The following is a 20,233-nucleotide window of genomic DNA, read 5'->3' as shown; positions in this document are numbered from 1 at the left end:
CCACTGGTTGTTCTGCATTTATGATTTAGATTTTTTAAATATTTTGGGGACTATCTTTAATGGGAAAAATTGCTGAGATTATGTAATCTTCTTGGCTGAGTGTCAGGTTGAGCGTCAGCTAGCTGTTGGACAACTCTACCCGGAACAGTGAACACATTACCCAGTGTAACGCTGTGTTGAACGAGGAGCTGAAAAACTGGCTTGAAGTATGTTTCTAGGTAAGGTGTGTGTGAGTGTGCAGTATTCAGGAGTGCATATTCGTCCGCATGTGAGTTTACACTCCCGCACTACGCTGCATACCTCAGACCAAGTATGCATGAGAGAAACTTTCTCTTCCTATCTGTCTTTTTTCAAATATAAACACACTCACACAGCAGTTTCTGACGATAGCTGCAACCTTGAGACTGGGCATGCCTATCTCTCACACACAGGCCCCAAATGGTCTAGCTCTAGTTATGTGTGTTAACATGGAGCTGGGCCAACTCTGTCTACAATGTAAAATAACCATCCTAGCTTCTCTTCTTTTCTCCTCCTTTTTCCATATTAGCTTGAAGTTTAGCTCGTGCATGTAACTTTGAACAAAAACGTTCCCAATTCCATTTACGCTATCGGCGCTATCATCTGTCTTCATCACTTAACCTTTAAGCCAAAATTGATGAGAAGTCTCGAAAAGCCAGTGAATTCATAACTGACCTTGCGCAGACAAATCTATCTCCACGACAACTGAGCAAACCCTATCTGCTCATGAAGACCATCCGATACGGCTGAAGGCTTTGACATACTTAACGACTGGAACAGCTTTGAACGGAAAATATCTAAATGTCACATTGTTTTAATCGAAAGAGTCCGGAGTCCTCAACTCACCTTCGACTTATCTCAGTTGGCTCGAGGCTTGAGTTACACATGCCACAACACACTTACAGCTTTTGAACACGACTATACGGATCAGGCTCACTCCAGTCCCTTAGAAAACCATGTTCAGAAGTGCCTTTGATGTGGATGTGCAAATACCTCAATGCCTTCTTACAAGTGACTGAATACGAATCATGAAAAGCAAAATTCCTTTCTGAAACCTTTCTGAAATTCAAAGGCGCACTGGAAACAAGTGAGTCTTTCCTTCATGCCAACTAAATGGATTTTGATTGTTTTATTTCCATTTACAATTTTCTTTTTATGGGGGAATGTTCAGCAGCGATATTTTGTCTTTACTTTTTGAGGATTGTTTTGATTTATTCCTTCTTGTCGCCTACTGTAGGGGCTCTGCTTTTCAGGCTTCCGGCCTTCAAACGTGTCCTCATATTCACTTTAATTTTCTCCTATTCATTTTTATTTTAACTCTCATCTGAGGTGGGAGGGGTTGCCGGGTATTTCTGAGTACAATTAGGACATGATTTACAATGGATAATCAGTGACAAGTCTGTCCACCTTCCTCTGATACATCACACTGGGGAGGTGATGTTTTAGGACTTTTTATAAACTCTTCGAATGGGTTCATCAATGTATGTAATTATTATTTATTTTTTTTTTTTGCATTGTTCAAGAGTACAGGCTACACGTCATGCAGAAGCATGCCACTTTGAGAAGTTCATGGTGTCCTTTTTAGGTCCAGTGTTGTTCCTGAGGTGAATTTCAGCAATGCCACAGGAGATAGAATTCTGGGTGCAGCAAAACTATTATTAATTTAATGAGGAACGTATACTATTAATACAAATGTCCATTATTTTGTGAGCAACGATGTACTGATTTTATTCAGCACATGGCATGAGTCTGCACAACAGGGCACGGTGAAAGGAAGTTGGGAAAATTGCAGCCTGTTGTCTGCAGCTCACTGTAGCTGCTCCTTCTTATACCATTATTTACGGCAAAAACGTAATTTGATCCTCTTTAAAAACTAAAAATGACTAAAACTAAACTAACATAGTTTTGTTTTAATGATAAGCTATCATCAGCAAATTGTGGTTTGCCAAATAAATTAATCCACAGTCAGACAGACTGTGAACAGCCATTACTATAGAGTGGTCAGCCAACAAAGATCTCCCCAAAATACGACACGTAATAGTCTCAGAGGTAACAGAGGAACCCAGGGTAACTACTAAGCGGCTAAATTTGGCTAAAGTTAATGTTCATGAGTCCACCATCAGGACAACACTGAACAACCATAGTGTGCATGGCAGAGTGGCGAGGACAAAGCCACTGTTCTTCAAACAGAACATTTCTACCTCTTTTCAGTTTGCTAATCATCATGTACACAAGCCAGAAGACTATTAGGAAAGTGTTTTGTGGACAAATGAGTCTAAAGTAGAATGGCTTGGTTTGAAAGAGAGGCTCATGTTTGGAGACAAAACAACAGTGCATTCCAGCATCAGAACCTCATCCCGTCCATGGAACATGTCCTTGTTTGGGGAATTTTTTGCTCTGTCTGGACCAGAACATCTCGCCATCATTGATGGACTAATGAATTCTGAATTGTTCTACAAAAGAATCATTATAGAAGAACAAAATTAATGTTGTGCAATGGCCAAGTCAAAGTCCTGAACTTAATGCAATAGAAATGTTGTGGAATGACCTGAAGCAAGCTGCTCACGTGAGAAAAACCCACAAGCATCTTAGAACTGAATCGGTTCTGTATTAAGGAATGGGCTAAAATTACGCTATGCTATGCGGCGACAGATCAGCAGTTACTGGAAATGTTTAGTTGCTGTTATTACTAGACAAGGAGATTGCACCAGATAATGAAAACAAGGGTTCACAAACTTTTGCAGATATGTACAAATGGTTAGTTTTATTAAATAAAGAAATGCATAAGTATAACATTTCTGTTTAATTTCCACGTGATTCGGGGCTAGGCAGTGGATTAACAGCCATTTGTTTAAATAACAATCTTAGACATTACCACTTTAACAACCTTATGGTTTTCGTTTTGGTTTGCTAATCTACGTCGTCTTCACTAGCAACCGTTTTCAGGGATGTAACAGAATTTAGTAAAGTTGTTCAACATATAATTTTTTATCAAGACAGTAATGTTTATGTTTACAGAGTGGTCTAACTTGTTACTCTAGCCATTATTGCTGTCATCTTTTCTTGATTAATTAAATTCATACTGTTTTTTGTTTGTTTGTTTGTTTGTTTTTGGCTGTATCAAGGCCGTGAATTATGTTGTCCTGCCTTTAAAACTTATTTCTTCTTTATGGATTTTGAAAGATCATGTTTCTTCTTTCAAACAAACCAGGGACAAGGGACACATCTCAGGAACATCCAGTGTTGCTTTTATAATATTTCTTTTTTTTTTATAATATTTTAATTCAGCCAGTTCTATTTTAAAAGTTTAAATGTTGAAAGACTTATGACCATATTCATCATGACAGAGTGAAGGTTGGGAAAAAAAAAAAATTAATAGATGTTTCTGTTCACACTGTGAGTGGATTGAAGCAAAAAATCAAATGAGCTGACCTTGAGTCCTGGTTGGTTCTTTTCGTGGAATTTCTTTCATGGCAGCCAAAATCAGAGACAATAAAACTCTTTTTTAATTATTGTTTTTTGTATCGTGATAGAAATACTATTTGAATGTAGCGTTTTAGTTTTTAAAAACAGGCTGATTTATATATAATGTATAAATCTTGTTACTTGTCAGCAGACAAGTAGAATGAAGTCTGTACATCCTGCATTGTAAAAGAAATCATGATGACGCCTTATTATCAACAAAGTACAGTTAACATGTTTGGTTATCACGGTCAAAATACCTTCGTATAAATGACAGCGATCCCAAACAGAAAAGACAATCTGGTGCTATGAGGTACGACATAAAGGATTTTCCAATTTCTATTTATTTTAAAATTCAGCTTTCTAAATGTGCTTAAACCAAGAAGATGATCTGGGAAGTCAGTCTTGGCATTTCTACCTGCCGTTGAATAAAGCAAATGACAGGCAGGCAAGTGCAGAAAAAAGCCGTCTTGCCTTTACAGGTGGGTATAAAATGGCACGAGAGCTGTCAGTCCAGCTGTAGCCAGATAGACACTAGAATCGACAGATAGCAGAATATACAGCATACATCTCTGGTGTCTGTGTCTGTGAGAAAACTGCTCAGCCATGCTAGCAGCTCTGCTTTGGTACGATAAAGCTTGAATTGCATGCTCACTGTCATTACGTACTCAGATTGTACCATGAATATTTGTATAAAATGTTACGCTAATCCTTCCTAGAGTAGGCAAACCATTTTAATGCAAACCAAAAAGGTCAATTAGTTGGTGCGTCAGAGAAGGTCAAACAATCATGAACATTCGTAGAATTTATGTCTGCATGACATTTCATTGCAATAGTTGTTAAGATATAAACATAAAGGGGTTGAAGGGCTGACAGAAAAGCACGATGATATGTGAGTGAGAGTGATGTGACTTGCACTGGTTCAATACTTGCAAAACAAAGTCTTCTGAATTCACCCTCTGGGTTTCATGAATATCTGTACCATATTATATGTTAATGCCTCCCAGAGTGATCCAACCATTCTTAGTTAAAACCAAAATAATCAACCTGTTCATGCTTCAGAAAATGCCTCAGGAGCATCAGATTCAGTAGAATTCATCCTCTGAGGAACATGAAAGAACAAACTAGGCAGTGGACGGACTGACAGAACAAACAACAGGTTGATTTTTCTGACCCTTAGAGCCAAACCTAATTTTTTAGGACTCATCTGTGCCTGCAAAGGGGCAAAGCTTAACTTTTAAGGACTACTTACTATCAAAAAGACTAAAAAACTGCACGATGACTTCCACCATTGGCGCGTAAATGGGTAAAAGAGAAACATTGTAAAGCACTTTAAATACCACTAAACTAGAAAACCGCTATAAAAGTGCAGACCATTCACTGACAGAACAAAAGGAGTAATGAATAACTTTAATATTTTAAAAGCTAGGGCTTAGTCATCATTCTAAGTCAAACCTCTAAATGCACTTATGTTGGACTTTGTGGTTGAGTAGTATTCAAGTAGAGACAAATGTTTAGGGAGTTGCTTTAATCTTACTATAATGAAATGTACTGTAGTGTAATGATTTTTACAAATCGTTGTAAATGAATATAAAAACACATCCCTAAACTTGATTTGCTGAATAGTCCGATGGATATTCTAGTCTACTACACTTAAAAAAAAAAAAAAAAAACACACACCAGCCTCCTCAGCAATCCATCATAAAAGCGATACTGGAAGGAACATTTGGTCTCAAAATTGCAGCTGTGCTACCAGTGAGCTCCAGTGAGTGCTGTGACAGGGTAGATTGCCGAAAATTGCCTGCACAGGAACAGTGTACCTGGATCGAGATCGAAAGGGGTCACTGAGTGGTTCCAAATAAAAAAATCTATTTATGCTAGCTGTCCGTTTACCACACAGGGAACTTTCCTTGTAGACAAACTTTCACATTGCTGCCATTATCTAGCGATGACTACCTACTTGTCATGTTTTCTCTGACTTTTGCCACCTGGGAGCAGAAATGAGATGTATGTAACACACTTTTACATCAGCACATGCAACTTGTACTCAATAAGAGTTAATGTACTCTACTAAAAACGCTTTAAGCACAGTTTTACCTTTGAAAGGTTCATGCATCCATACATGCAAAAACAAAATATGGCACGACAGCATCGTGTGCAAGAAAATAACGGCAAATTCGCATTTTTAGCATTTTAGCATCAGAGTGATATATTGTCCTAGGACACATGGGTTTGTTCAAGGGCACTAGGCTAGACAGTCACATTTACAGTTAGGACACTGAGAAAAAAACAATAATTACCAGCACAGCAACAGTCAAAACTAAATTTCTTTTCTCTGTAGACACCAAAGTAAAGCCTATGTGAATAGTCCCGTCTCCCACAGCCAGAAACTTGGGAGAAGAGATTGTTCGCACCTTTTATGTGGGAGAGGTGGCACTAAGAGAGACAAAACACACGGAGGGGATACACACCTGTTTCCTTCTCATACATTTCCATCCACACCACATATTTTTAGCTCGACTGTGTACCAAATCAAAAACATCTATTTTGTCTTTTTGGCAGGCCTGTCATGATGTTATCCAGCCCCACTATGACATACTGTCACTACACTTGGCAGATGGTGAAATGTGGGCAAAAGATTTGTTGTTGTTTTTTTTTAAGTCAAACTGGAGCATACAGAAAATGGTGCCAACACTTGCAGGTTATCTACTCTTCTCTATGTAATTCACAAGTGCAGATGAGCTAAATATTGCAAATATGCATACTGCAACAAATGCAGTTTTCTTGTGGGGACTTGTGGAATAAAATGGTGGATGTAAAGGTCCCCAGGAGTGCTGCAGTACTTTAAATCACTCTTTGAGAGAAAGGTTCTTAGCAAAAGATAAAAAAGTTCAGTTATGTTCACAGTCCACCAACCATCCACAAGGTCTCCTTTAAATCAAACGAAAGCAGCTCCTGGCTGTACATCTTGATGACTTTGCATATCCAAGCCTTTACTGCTCTGGTTTCTGTCTTTGGAGAAGTATGATTTTTGTCCTGCGGAACTCCTTTCCGGTTAATCAGTCTTTACTTTAAATAAGTTCAGTTCACAGAATTCAACGAACACTGTCAAACGATTTAATATAAGCGCTTGAACTTGAAATACCTTCTCCCTTTGAATTTGGCTGTGTCTTTTACGGCCTGGCATGAATATGCTTTGATTCTATTCTTCTTTTCTATTCTCCACTCTATTACATTTATTATGTTATATTATCAGGGGTTCCTTCTGGGGTTGGTGTGGTTGAATGGTTTAGGGGCTTTTGAGCTGGACAGGTTGCTGTTTTGTAGCAAGAGTAATAAATGTCTTTGTGTCAGGGCTTTTTCTTGGGTCCCACGATTGTCAGGATTCTTAGACTTCGACTTAGATAGACTTTATTGATCCAAAGGAAATTGCTTGGTCACAGTAGCTCAGTTGCACATTAAAAATCACTCTTGAAAACCACTATATAATAGGTGTAAGACACAATAAATGATATGAAATAAAACTATAATAGTAATAATGAAATATATAACATACAATATATACTATTGTATGTTATATATTTCATTATTACTATTATAGTTATAACATACAATAGTATATATATACACAAAATTTGTACATGACATTTCAGAAGGTGCTGTTGATTTCATTAGCACAAATGGGGTTAGGATTCAGGGTTGGGTTGGGGTCATAAACTTACTTTTTTGTTGTTAGGTTAGGGTTAGGGTTGTTGTTGTTTTGTTATTATTGTCTGACAGGTAGAATCACATTGAACCTTAATTTCACAGAGAAGTGCTGCGCTTTTAAAACCAAACTGAGAGTACTTGACGCAGACGCCACGATATGCGCTGTTTTTTTATAATCGGCTTGTAAATTTAATATTTTTTTTCTCTTTTGTTGTGTTTTAACTATGCAGTTTTGACGCTGTATTTTGTAGTTGCTGCTGAGAAAGGTTCTTAATCTCAATGCGATCTCCCTGGTTAATAAAGGTTAAATAAAAATAAATAAATAAAATCAAAAATTAGTCATGTTTGAAATTTCATTGCATCATTGACCAACTGTTTGAGTTATTTTAAATAGGTGGTTAATTAAAAGTCCACATAGCTTACAATGAATCAGTAAACACTACAACACTGCTGCTTATTCTCTACTTCTATCCTTTCTTAAGGTCTACTCAAATAAGTTAAAGTAATAAAGTTTTAATTAAAACATTAGCACCAATTAAACCACATATTAGCAAGGCAGTCTGAACATATTTTATATTGTTATGAGTGGGCGTGTTACTACTTGTAGTCGCCTGTTTATGTTGTGGGAATACAAATCTGCTTACACCATCTCGTTGCGAGGACTCACCTCCCCTTTAGGAACAAAAGCAAGTCCGTATAAATCATTAACTTTTAGGGTAAAGAGCTGGTTTAATATTGGTGATTATTTTTAGGTTTAGGGTTAGTCACAAGGAAATGATTGTAGTCAGTGTAATATCCTCTAAGGCTATAAAAACATGAGGCTGAAGTCATGACTTATGCTACTTTTGAGGACACATACAAGATTCAAAACCGGTTCATTGGGGACAACTTGTGCAACCTGCAACAAAAGTAAAAGGAAAACAGTAATCTGAGTAATTTGAGGTCAGGGTTACAAAAGTAGTTAAGTTTATGTTTTTGCATCGGATCTATGCCATAGGTACACCATAGCCATATATCCTATGCTGTGAATGCACCTGACATGCACCCCCTCAGCAATATAACTAGAGCGACAAAGACAGCGGATGTTTTATTTGGTACGAAATGCATTTCATCTTCCATGTCTCAGAAGTCACCCTCCTTCTTGACCATAGCTGAAAAATGTGACAAAGGTAATAAAACTTACCAAATCTATTCAGCAACAGATTTGGCTAACCAAGCTTTTGACCACTGGTGTAGGCAGTAATGTAGGTTGGATCTGATGCAGAAGCGTAAATCTAGTCTCCACGAAATTAATGTAAGTCTATGTAATGTCCCCAAAAGTGATCTGGGTAAGTATGTGTGCAAGAAAGAAATAAAATAATCAAGCAGATCATCCAGATTTCAGCTTTGTTTCCCCTTTTCATCTATTTTGGTCTCTTCATTAATCTAAAATTTTACTATAGCTAAAAAAACTGACCAAGGTAATACAATTGTTACCAAATCTACAACAACAGCTTTGGCTAACCAAGCTGTTGACCACTGGAGTAGGCAGTAAGGTAGGCTCTACATTGGATGTTACATAGAAGTGTAAATTCAGTCTCCAGGAAATCACTGTAAGTCTAGGTAAAGTTTATTTTGTGACTGGTTTCATCTTTATTCTTATGTAAGGGGAGAGAAATGTTTTTTCGATTTTTCTGTACGCCGTGAAGAAATGCACTGAATTTTATCTACTTAATAAAAATTGCAAAAAGTAAAAATAATAAAACACTAAAATAAATATGAGTGGATAATAACACTATGTAAATTAACAGAGAACACGACAGGAAATTCGTATTTGTGTTGTTACATTGTTTCTCTTAATTTGTGATTTTTTTCCTTCAATCAAATCCTACCTTGTGACGTCACTCTCTCGCTCTCTCTCTCTCGCTCGCTCGCTCGCCCTCCCTCCCTCCCTCCCTCTCCGCCTCGCGCTCCCTCACTCCGCGTGAAACAAAGTGTAGTGTCCGCGAGCCCGTAGGAAGCGAAAAGAGAGAAACCGGGGAAAGGAGAGAATGGGGCGACTGAATCCACAACAACACCAGGAGGAATAATAACAATACCACGCTAGACACAGAGATAGAAGACCGAAGACGGAGGAAGAAAACTTTTCGTTGAGAGGGAAACTGTTACAGACTCTCGCCACGGCTGCCACGGTTTAAAACATGGATACACTTTCCCCCGTATTCACGGGACTCCTGCTTCTCTTTTCGACACTTGGTAACGTCTCCGGCCAAATTCCGACAGGTAAGAGCAAGCACACTCAGGATGAACCGTTTCTTTTTGAATTGAAGTAAAGTTAATATTTTTTTTCCTCACCGTATTAAGCGCACGCATTCCTGACAGGTGTGTTTAGGTGTTGGGAGAAAAGTTCGCCGCCGTGTTGAAATTTGTGCCGTCTCTTCGGTTCCGCTTTTTAAACGCGATACGGGCTGTGTTTCGTGGGGGTTGAAGATGCTTTCAGGAAAAAAAAAAAAAAAAAGTTAACGTTTAATGTGAAGCGTTGCTTTTGTTGCACGTAAGTCGCAAATAAGCCCGTGCGAGATAGTTTGAATTCTGTCTGTTTGCCAAGTAGGCTGCGCTGACTGGAATAAATGAATAACTCCGAGTCAGGCTCCGGGTCGTGAACGCTTAAAGATCAAAAACTAAGTTGTGCGATTTTATTCTCGGGTCTTCTTTTGCAGGATCCGAGAATTTCTTTACAAATGTGCAAAAACATGGTCTTATTGGGGGACAAAGCCATCTGCAGTAACTCACAATTGTGTGCAAGTAGACAAAAACCCATGTCCTGGGTCTGCACGGTGTTACCGGTTATTAACGCGTGTTTTCAGCGGAGCGTACAGAGCTTGTATGATAGTGTGGAGAACGATCGTCGCAGCTCAGCCGTGCAGCCTCGCAGGCAGCGCATGAATGGAGGAAAAAGTTGCTGTGTGCACGGAGATCGCTGCTTGTTAACTATCAGATCCACGTAGTGTAGTATTAACAGCTCGTATTATCTCAATTGCAGAGATCTTGAACTTTATGTTGCAGTTCTGCGATGCATTAAACTAACGTCGCGGCATTTGAGAGCGTTTGTCTTGTCCTCCGTTTGACTTAAATGGTTGCAGGACTGTTTAGTGTAGCAATCGTAGCATAATTTGTGTGTTTTAAGTATTTTTTAGAGCATTGTTTGCTCTCTCTCGTAAGTGCAAATGGTTTTCGCAAGCCCCGTGAGCTTTTCACTCTTTGAAAACCCTCTTCTGCTGCAACTTTATTCGCGCTGCATGCAATAAAACGCAATGGTTAGGAATATAGCCTGTAATCCGATCGAGTGTTACTGTTTTTTTTTTGTTTGTTTTTTTCTGCACTGTGTGGTTTGACTCGAGGAGAAGAAAGAGGAAGGACTTTTTTTTTTCCGCGAAGACATCGTGAAGAAAAAAAAAAAAAAAAACTGCGTGGAATCTGCAGAGATTCGCGATGTTATATGTGATTTCACGGACTGTTTGAAACCAAAACAGCCACAGCCAAACTACCGCAAGAGCAGCCGCGTGTGTGATCGCTGTTCAGAGAGAGAAGTGACCACTGGCGTTAAACTTTATTTGCCGGAGGATGCGTGTGGATGGATGGCAGCGTCTCCTGCGCACCTTTCGTCCGGGGCTCGTCTGCAGAAGCACAGCCGGGTGTGAGAGCTGCAACAGCGCTGCTCGCTGATCCCCGGGCTGCTGCTGCTTCTGCAAAAAGTAGGGAACTCGGCGGAGTTATTCTGCAGCCGTGTTGTTGGAGAAGAACTGATCGGACCCGGAGAAAACTCTTTGTGTTGTCTCGAGCTCTGAAAGCGCTCCGTACCTGCTTGCGTGGCCGCTGTGCCCTTTTTTTTATTTTCTTTTTTTTAGATTTCCGCATTCACCAGTTGTTCTCTTCCTAACTCCAACACGGAGATGGTTAAAAAAAAAACAGCTGTTTGAAAGCTGACCTCCAAAAATCATACTAAAAACACAAGGTTGTACTATAGGATACTGAAGAACACATCAACCTAATAAATGATGGAAATGGCCAGGCTTCATTTTCTGCTCCGTTGTTCTCCTGTTAATGTTTTGCAATGAAATTACACATTAATCCCAACTTCATCTGTGAGCGTTTTATTGCCCCCCCCCCTTCCTCCACACCCCTTCTATATCCCCCCCTCTCTCCCACCCTCCCGTTGGGGCCATTTGGTCCTCTGGGTAACAAATGTGTGGAATTTCTTTGAGGCCTCTTTGGGAATCTGGGCGCTGTTAATTTGCAAGTAAATACTAGTGGTTGGGTGCTGCTCACAGAGCTCAGGTCATGGACTGTCATCAGTGTGGACAGGGAGGACCTGCGGTTGGTTGTGTTGCAGAATGAGAAGTACACCTTGAGACAAAAAAAAAAAAAAAAAACAGATTTAAAGGACTGTTTTATTTCGGGGGATGCATTTAAATATTTTTGCATTTTTTTAAAAAAAAATACTGTTAAGAGTTTAACAAGACAGCTTTCAATTTATCAGACAGCCACAACAGCATATTGCATTGCATGTTGTGCACTTCACATGCAAGATGTTGGAGTCTTTTCGCTTTCACATGCAGCACCCTTATCTGATAATTCTGGTCAAATGTCTAACCAGAGAGACTGAGACTGGGTGAATAAGCAGATAATTAATGCAACCAGTATGAGCTGTTGTCTGCAGAGAGCAAAAGTGGTAATAATTAGATCAGAAGTTCATAATGAAGGAAGTGCATGTTTGAACAAGTGTTTAGTGCGCTGAAATATCCGCATTTTAAACTATTAAAAAGTCATTTTGAGTCCGTCCTCCAAATTCATTTAAATTTTTATCTGCTCTGAATGAGTCAAACCATAATTTAGAGCATTTACATCAATCTGCCTCGTCTTATCACGCTGTGTTTCGCTCGGTTTTGTTTCCACTAATCACTCACAAAGTCGGTGTAATAAACGCGAACGAGCGTGCGCCTCGCCTGTCTTTACAAAGTCAGTAGCCGGGTTTATGTTAATTCGACGACTTTCTAAATCTGTCCCCTCTCTGATCGAGTTGTGACACAGATTCCGGGCGTCTTTAATCTTAATGAAGTGAAATAATTGTTTTCCGTCGGTGTCTCCAGACGAATTAGAAGGCTGCCGCTTGCCACTGAACGCGGCATCTGAGCACGGTTTAATTAGAATTGTAAATTATTTCAGTATTTTGAACATTAGGACCAAGTTGGTTTAATTATAATTACTTTTCCGCTCCGTTTAGAAGATGAAATAAAATTGTGTGTTTTAATGGATAAAGGCGAGAGAGTGATAGTGAGAGAGAGGAGAGAGGAGGGAGGGGGGAGGGGGGAGAAAAAAAAACAAGAAGCCATTGGTTTTTGGCCGTGGGCATCTCCTCCACTCAAGAGACTGTGAAAGCGGCAGGAGGGGAATGTGTGCGTGAATCACAGTGTGTGTCTGTCATGTCCTGTGTGTGTGTGCGTGTGTTGTAAACGTGCGTGTCGGCTCATGTGTTTTGCTGTCACTTAAAGAGAAAGCAGGGAGGCCCGATGCTTTTAAGCCCTCCGGAGTACACTGGTACAAAGGCGAGCATCTGAAATGTTTGCCTCTCATTTAGATTCATGTGAGAATGCCTTCTCATTCTACCCGTGGCATGTAAAATGGCGCCAAATCAAAGGCCGTTTTTATTTAGTTTCTCGTTAAAAGTAACGCCTCAGCCCGCAGTCCTTCAGATCCGTCTTAATGTCTTCTCCTCAAATCAAACGTCCCTTTGCTCCGAGCCAATCTGTTTCTACGGATTTCAATTTAGTGATAGATTTCTTTAAAAAAAAAAAGAAAAAAAAAAAAGAAAATCCATCTCTTTGAAAGTACTGGCTCATTTCTTCAGCTGTTTGGGGACGAAGTCTGTAAAATGTAATTAATCTGTTGAGAGAATTCATTAGCTAATCCCTCATTAGGCTGCCTGTGTGTGTTTGACTGAATGAATTCGAGGGCTTTGTGTCGTGGAAACGGATTAGCGACACACAGCGGCGGCGGAGCCTCGCCTCCCGTCAGAGACTTGAGGGGAGCGAGGAAGACTGCGAGCATGACACGACTGACAGGTTGCGATTCAAGTGTGTGCTGTTGCGCGTTCCCATGCTAGGCCCCGGTGTATTTAGATGCAGTAGTCGTGTGAATTGCGAGGTTTTTTGGGAGGTTTTTGGGAAAGGAAAAATACAGATGAGGGCCTGTTTGCATCGGCGTCATTCAGACATGCAAAGGAATGTGACCAGAGTGTATAATTAACTGGGCACTCCCAAGTAGCACTAATAAATCACAGCATTTGATTGGTGAGTGTTAACTACTCCCTTTTTACTTCACTACATTTTGCTCGTAGTAGCATCTTAGTCAGGTGCAAATGTTTCCTCCGAATGCAACAAAGCATGGGCACTTAGCTGTGGCGTGAGATTAAGGGAAGCAGAAAGTTTTTGGGGTTCAGCATGAGGACGTGCTGAAGATGAGCAATGGATCTGCACGCTGTGGCTTCCCACAAAATAACATGGCATGTTATATTTTTAACGTCTAAAACCCTCTGATCTGAAGCCACATTGAGAGGAAATCAAGAGTGCCTGCCTGGACTTGAACCAGGGACATTGCATTCATGTACACCCCTGCTCTTTTTTATTCTTCGTGATCTTCTCATCATTCATCCTGCCGAGATTAGCGGCAGACTGGAAGCCCGCTGCAGTGAGTGGACGCGTCACACGGATGCTTAGTAGAAGGAGCAGAGGCGAACACGGCGACGTTGAGGTGTGTTTTGTTGCGTCTTCGCCGCCTTTTCACTTCAGGCGGGCCGATACGCACCGCAGCAGTTTCACTTCATGATTTTCCAAAAGCACTTGGACGAACGTGTGCGCCTAATGAGATGGTCAGGATTAAACTTTGGATACCGCTACACCCGTGGGCGTAAATCATCAATCAGGCAAACAGGAAGCGAACCAAGAAACTTCCACTGGAAGTGAGGAGAGACAGCACACATCCAAAGCAAATCCCAGAAACATATCACCTCCCAGATGAATGATGATGCCGGTCCAGTATCATCAATCTCTGCTCTGCCCTGTTTGGCTCCGGTCACAGCTGTTGGTACAAGGGGGCCTTGAAAAATGCTGCTGCCTCACATGCACACACGCTCACACACACACTAATACACACGGCTGGCTAATGACAGATTAAGTAATCAACACTCACAGCTGATTAATTACATTACAGTGCGTGCACACACAGCTTTTGCCTCACAGTCGCACAGACAGATGCAAGCAGCCTCTGTACCAGTTGTGTAGTTTAGTCTGCGGTGATAATCACATATACAGTGAAGCTGTGGCCGCCGTGTGTGTGTGTGTGTGTATATATAAGGAATTGGGAGTAATGCTGGCAGGTGAAGACAACCCTGGGAAAAGATTATTTTTAGGGTTGCCGTGCGGGTTAGCTGAAGCAGAGGGTAAAAGGCTGAGGTCGCACAAGTGTTTTCTAAAGGTTAAAGTCTGTGCCTGGGAAGTGATTGTGTGCCAAATGTGAGACTGCACTGTTATATGTTGTCTTTTATATGATTCTGAAAGAAAGTTCAGCAGCAGATAAAATGCTGAATCTCTCTTTCAATGTGCAAATTCTCTCTTGTATTTCTGAACCTGTGCACGCTTTCCAATCTAATTCTGTCTTATTATTCTCTGCTTTGCTTCCGCTGGACCCAGCTCACATGGGGCGCGCTGAGAAGGGTGAGTTACGATTGGCCGGCTGAGAGCTGAGCTTCATCTTCCATCCACTGTAGTGTTTTAGTGTCGAGACATCCGTCAGTTGTCTTTTAGTTCTGTCGTCCTTCATCACCCTGTTGTTAATGTTTTTATTTTTTTATTTATGTCATTACTAACCATCCTGTTTGCAGCACTGACTTGTTTAGCCAGATTTAAAAGCGCACAATGTAGTGATTTTTAGATGTAGATGTTTGCACAGTGGAGCTGTAAACTATTTGCTCCGGTGTCAAAATAGTTTCCGTGCCTCACGCTCCTTGAGGTCACGTCTGAAGTTATTTTGCTCCTTGGAAATAATTTCTGCCGTGGCAGACGTGAATTTTGTGAACCATTTGACGCACTCTCGTCCTGGTTCGCTGTCGCTCGTCTCTGTGACTGTGCCAACCTGGCTGTCAGTTAATCTATTTGCCATTTGTCTGTATGTCTCGTTCCCCTGTCTTTGTGTGTCTGTGTAGCTAGACAGCTGTCGGGAGGTTTGAAGTTTCCAGGTGCTGTTTGTTTAGTTGAGCCCAGTCTCTAATAAAGGAGCTCTGGCTGACTTTGTTCCTTCAGAAGCTGAACACACCTTTTCTTCTTCTTCTTCTTCTTCTTCTCTTCCTTCTTCTCTTCAGATACCCTCTATCTTTTCTTCCCCATCTGTCTTTCTCTCTTCTACACACAAACACAAACACACACAGAGCGGATGCTGGTTAACGAGGGAGTTGATTTTTTGTTGTGAAAGTGACAAGTGAGTAAAATACACCACAGACTCTTCACACTGCCGAGACAGACAGAAAGATCTCAGTGTAACTGTTGAGTCTGGTGTCCCACCAGGATTCGCTAAGACAAAATCAAAGTAGCATTTTTTTTTTTTCCTCGCTGAAATCAGAGTAAACATAAATCCTCGCTTTGTTGTACACAAGGTCACGTTCTGGTTAATCCTCAAAAAGTAATGGGAGGATTTGGAGTGCCATGTTCCAAAAACACTAATTAGTAAATATGAAATTAATAGAGACCTAATGAAACCCAGTGGGGCGGAAATACTGTCAGTTCATATTAAGGAGGACAGGTTCTTGAGAATAGCTTTGGCAGGTTCTACATGCTCTCAATGTCACCCATCTCTGTCTAAGAGAGAACTTTTTTGTTGTCACATAAAGACTAATAAAGGTGTAGTGTTTTAGTGAAAAAGTTAAATCAAAACCCCTTAGAAAGCCGGCTCTATGAGTTTCTTGCTTCACTGTGAACAAAGACATCAAACAAATCCAAGAATTACTCATTTCAGTCAAGTCAGGTCATTTTATTTGACCATAAAATGACATATTTTGGATATGTTCTCACTCATCAGGAATTCTTTCAGGCTAAACTTTGCCAATGAAACACTGTTAGTGCTGACTAACTACAACAGACTCTCAATAAAGCTACTGGCAAGCTTAATGCAACAAACAGCTGGCAGTGCAACACTTGGATCTAGCTCCATTCCAAACACAGATTTCAGAAAACTACTGTCTTATGCTTGTGCTAACATTGTAAAATGGTCGTAATCCATTCCAACGACGTCCAATTAAGTGTTGTACATGTAACAACACACCAGAATCTGTCATAACTCATCAGTGTTGGCTCTTAGGGAGGGTTTTCTATGCGTTATGTGATGTGCCTGTGATAAACACTCAGAAAACCAATATCTGTCTGAGTTGTACCTCTCACCTCTCTTCCTGGGAGGTTAAAGGAAAACACGAGGCTGTATTTTCCCATACATTTGATTGTACGTGATTGATAGGGAAAATCCATACAGTTGCTTCACTACTGAGAAAGTGCAGTGTTTCTGTAAACTGTGAAATGACCACAGATAGCTAACCGCTGCGGGGACGCTAGCTATCTGCGGTCATTTCACAGTTTACAGCATAGCGGGGCAGCTAGCTGATTTTTTTATTTTTTTTTAATCCCCTTCAGTCATTAACACTCAACTGGGAAAATAAAGTCTCGGTTTCTAAAAACCTAAAATGAAGAAGTGATCCCGGCAACCCGTGGGACGGAAACCTTTTTCCTGTTGTCACTGCAGCCATTCCCTGCCTTAGGCCTCCACGTTTAGCAAATGTTTGATGATACTAGGGACCGGCCAAACCACTGAAGACTAAACTACAGGGGAATTTGGGTGACTCATTGCTAAAATGCAACCTAGTGCCCATTTCTTTTCAATCTTTCTGGCGTTTTATAGATTGCATTTTTGATTTCGTTAAAAATGTATCTTAAACAGAAACGTTCAGTTGGAAGATCACAGAAAGTGGGACTGTTTTGGAGATAAAAAGAGACAATTAAGTCAAGAAATTGTCTTTAAAGTGATGGATAATATTCAAATTTGTTTAAGAGGGAAACAAACCCTGCATACAAATGACCTCAGTGTTTCTTTACTTTAACTTTAGGCAGTAGTTTATATTCTCTGAGTGCATGTGTCAGCCCAGCTCTGTGTGCGCCTACGAGTATGTGAGCCTTCAGGTGGATCTGATAGCCAAAGGGCCCTTGTGTGTGTTCCTGTGTGTGGAGCTATAGGCGGTGGCTGAAGTGGTTTCCATTAGTCCAGTTAAGAAGACATCTGTCATGCAGCTGGACACACACACACACAGACACACACACACTCACACAGAAGTAGCCATAAGCAATGAATGTGCAGCGTACCATAGAAAGGGTCATTCCTGATCTCTGTGTGAGTTTGTCTAATGATAAATTCCCACAGGACATTCAGCTGAAGTCACTTCCATCCATATGGCTGTTGTGTATACGTGTATTAAAGAGGACACTATTTTTACCGCCCTTACATTCATTTCTAATAATTCTCCCCTCTTTAAGCTGATTTCAGGTCAGAAGTGGTAGAAAGCTTTCGAGATATATAAACCCTCCTGCCTCTCTGTGTGTGTGTGTGTGTGAGAATCAGGAGCTTACCGATAGATGGCCAGTCCATTAAGATTATCATCTCCATCCCTGAGCATGTATCTTCACATCACCACGCTGCCTCCACCCCACTCTGCCTGTGTGAGCAGAGATTTAAATCTTCTAGCAGATATTCCCGAGCTATCTTTTTTCCTCCAAATCATGTTACATAGTGGTTTTTTTTTTTTTTGTGTGTGTGTCTAAAATCTGTCTGTCTGCCACCCTAATCTGTCGTTCAGTCTGTCTGTCTGCCTGTCTGTCTGGCAGCTTGTGTGCGTCCCTCCTCACCGCAGATGACTGCAGACACATGGTCAGCCCGCCTGACAGTGATCGCGTATGCGCACCTACAGTCAATCACTCTCGCGGACAGCCTGTGTGTGGGAGTCTGGAGACAGACATTTAAATGTTGAGCATCTGTCTGTCTCTCAGTTGTCTGGCTGGCCCATCTCTGCCCTGATTTCTGAAAACCCTTTCCGCCTGCGCTAAAAGTTCTACACGTGTACCGCGTTTCGCGTTCACACATTTGAGGGAAAGCGTTCCGAATGCATGAATATGAAGTTTGCTTAACTTCTACATCAGAAACAAGCCGTATTTGCATGAAATATTATAATTTCTGCTGGTAAGTGGATGATAAATGTGGATCCCAAACCTTTGATGTCTCTAATCATAATGCATTATCTTTTCCCCAATCTTGTTTAACTTGCCAATTTACTGGTAGAGATTAGTCCACAGAAAGCTGAGCCCAAGGACACACAAATTAAATTAAACAAAAATGATGAAACATTTAATGAACTAATGAATCAATATCAAATGAAATTACAGCAAATGTGATTACTGAGTAGTCCTTTAAGCCATTTAACGGGATGAAATTACTAACTTTGACTGCAGGAGAGAGAGTTTGTAGATTTTTTTTTGTTGTTGTGTAGCTCAATTATCTTTGGATTTTGGTGTGGTGGTTGCACTAAGCGGTCCGTTTGAAGAAGCAGCATAGTGATGGACAAGTGGAGAAGTGATAGGACATAAAAGTGTGTAAATACTCAACAGGAGGAAGCACGTGTCACGTTTTTGAAGTCTACTCTAAAGCAATAAACACGTATCAACATGTACAGTGTACTGAGAGTGTCAGATGTTGGCTATAATTGTTCCTTCTGAACTAGCTGTGAAAGAAATCCTCCTTCTTAACATGTAATAGATTTGGTGTAATACCTGCTTTAGCAAATGTGCTTTTGAGTCACAAAAGTCCTTAGAGGAGATTTGAGTTGAGTCTTTTTAGTACATAATTCCCCCTTTGTGTTACTGTCCACTGGAAACCGTCATGGACCAACAGACGGATGAAGCCCTGTATTATCTCCTGCTAAACTCTCAAGTTTGGTTTTACATGGAAAAAGCACTTTAGATTTTGTATGCTCGCTCATCCATCAGAGATTTTGCATGGCCATTACAAAGAGGCAGAATAATTATAGCAACTAAAAACAACCAATGTTTCGTGGGCATGTGAGTATCAAACCAAAGGCAGATTTCGAAAACACTCTTGTATGAGATACTGCAACTGAAATGCATACTTTTCAGGGATTAAGAAGAGGTCGCAAATGATGTGTAAACAACAGTGTCAGGGGCTTACATCCAAATGAAGCTACGCTGCAGCAGCACCAACGGCTACAACCGAGAGGGGCCAGGGCTGCCTGTTGATTTTCAACCGCATACCTCCATACAGCCAACCTTTGAGATTTATATCTCTGCATTCACGAAGCTAAACAAAGCTTTTTCCACGCTTTGCATAGATTGTGGAGTCAGAACACCCACTGAGACCGCAACTCCCACAGGCACTTGTGTTTTAGAGCTCAGGTCCGTAGCCCTTGATGCTTGCGGGAAACCCTGGTTGTGAATTGTGCTTCTCCAACTAGAGAACAGTAAAAAAAAAAAAAGTGCGCTTCCACTGGAAGTGATAAGAAAAGAGAGGGGTGAAATGCAGTGGAATTCCTAACGGACGCGCAGCTGTAGAGCAACACGCGAGTCGAGAAAGTTGCCAAATTAGGAAATGCGAGGTTTTCATTGGAAGGAAGCCCTGAGATTCTTATTGCAAAGGTATTTTTTTAATCTGATAGTCACCATGCACCTACACGCACACACTCCCCTGCGATGTTGATACTATGCAGACTCCACCGTGTCTGGTGGAGTCGAAGAAAATCAGTCAGTTTAGTCAAACAAACTCCCCTCTCCTCTCCTCAACCTCCGTCTAACTGTTTCCTCGGTCCCCTCTTCCAGTCCTCCCTCCCTCCCTCCCTCCGACCCTCCCTTGGAATTTATGGCCCACTAACCTAAACAGAGTAACACAACGTTTATCAAACCCTCCCCCC

The 20,233-nt window shown here is 40.8% G+C and overlaps 1 protein-coding gene across 2 annotated transcripts in view; it reads left to right on the top strand.

Moving 5' to 3' along the window:
• Positions 1-9,167: 9,167 nt before the first annotated feature.
• Positions 9,168-20,233, top strand: part of ptprk (protein tyrosine phosphatase receptor type K) — a 109,524-nt gene continuing 98,458 nt past the window's right edge. For both annotated transcript variants that reach the window (XM_084560814.1, XM_084560813.1), the window contains exon 1: positions 9,168-9,450. In XM_084560814.1, coding sequence (XP_084416940.1) covers positions 9,369-9,450 — 82 coding nt within the window. In that variant the 5' untranslated portion in view covers positions 9,168-9,368. The remainder of the gene's footprint in view (positions 9,451-20,233) is intronic.

The sequence above is a fragment of the Chelon labrosus genome (assembly GCF_963514085.1).
Source record: "Chelon labrosus genome assembly, chromosome: 14".
Lineage (NCBI taxonomy): Eukaryota > Metazoa > Chordata > Actinopteri > Mugiliformes > Mugilidae > Chelon > Chelon labrosus.
Note: the sequence above shows the minus strand (reverse complement) of the source record. Positions and strands in the feature narration are given on the sequence as shown.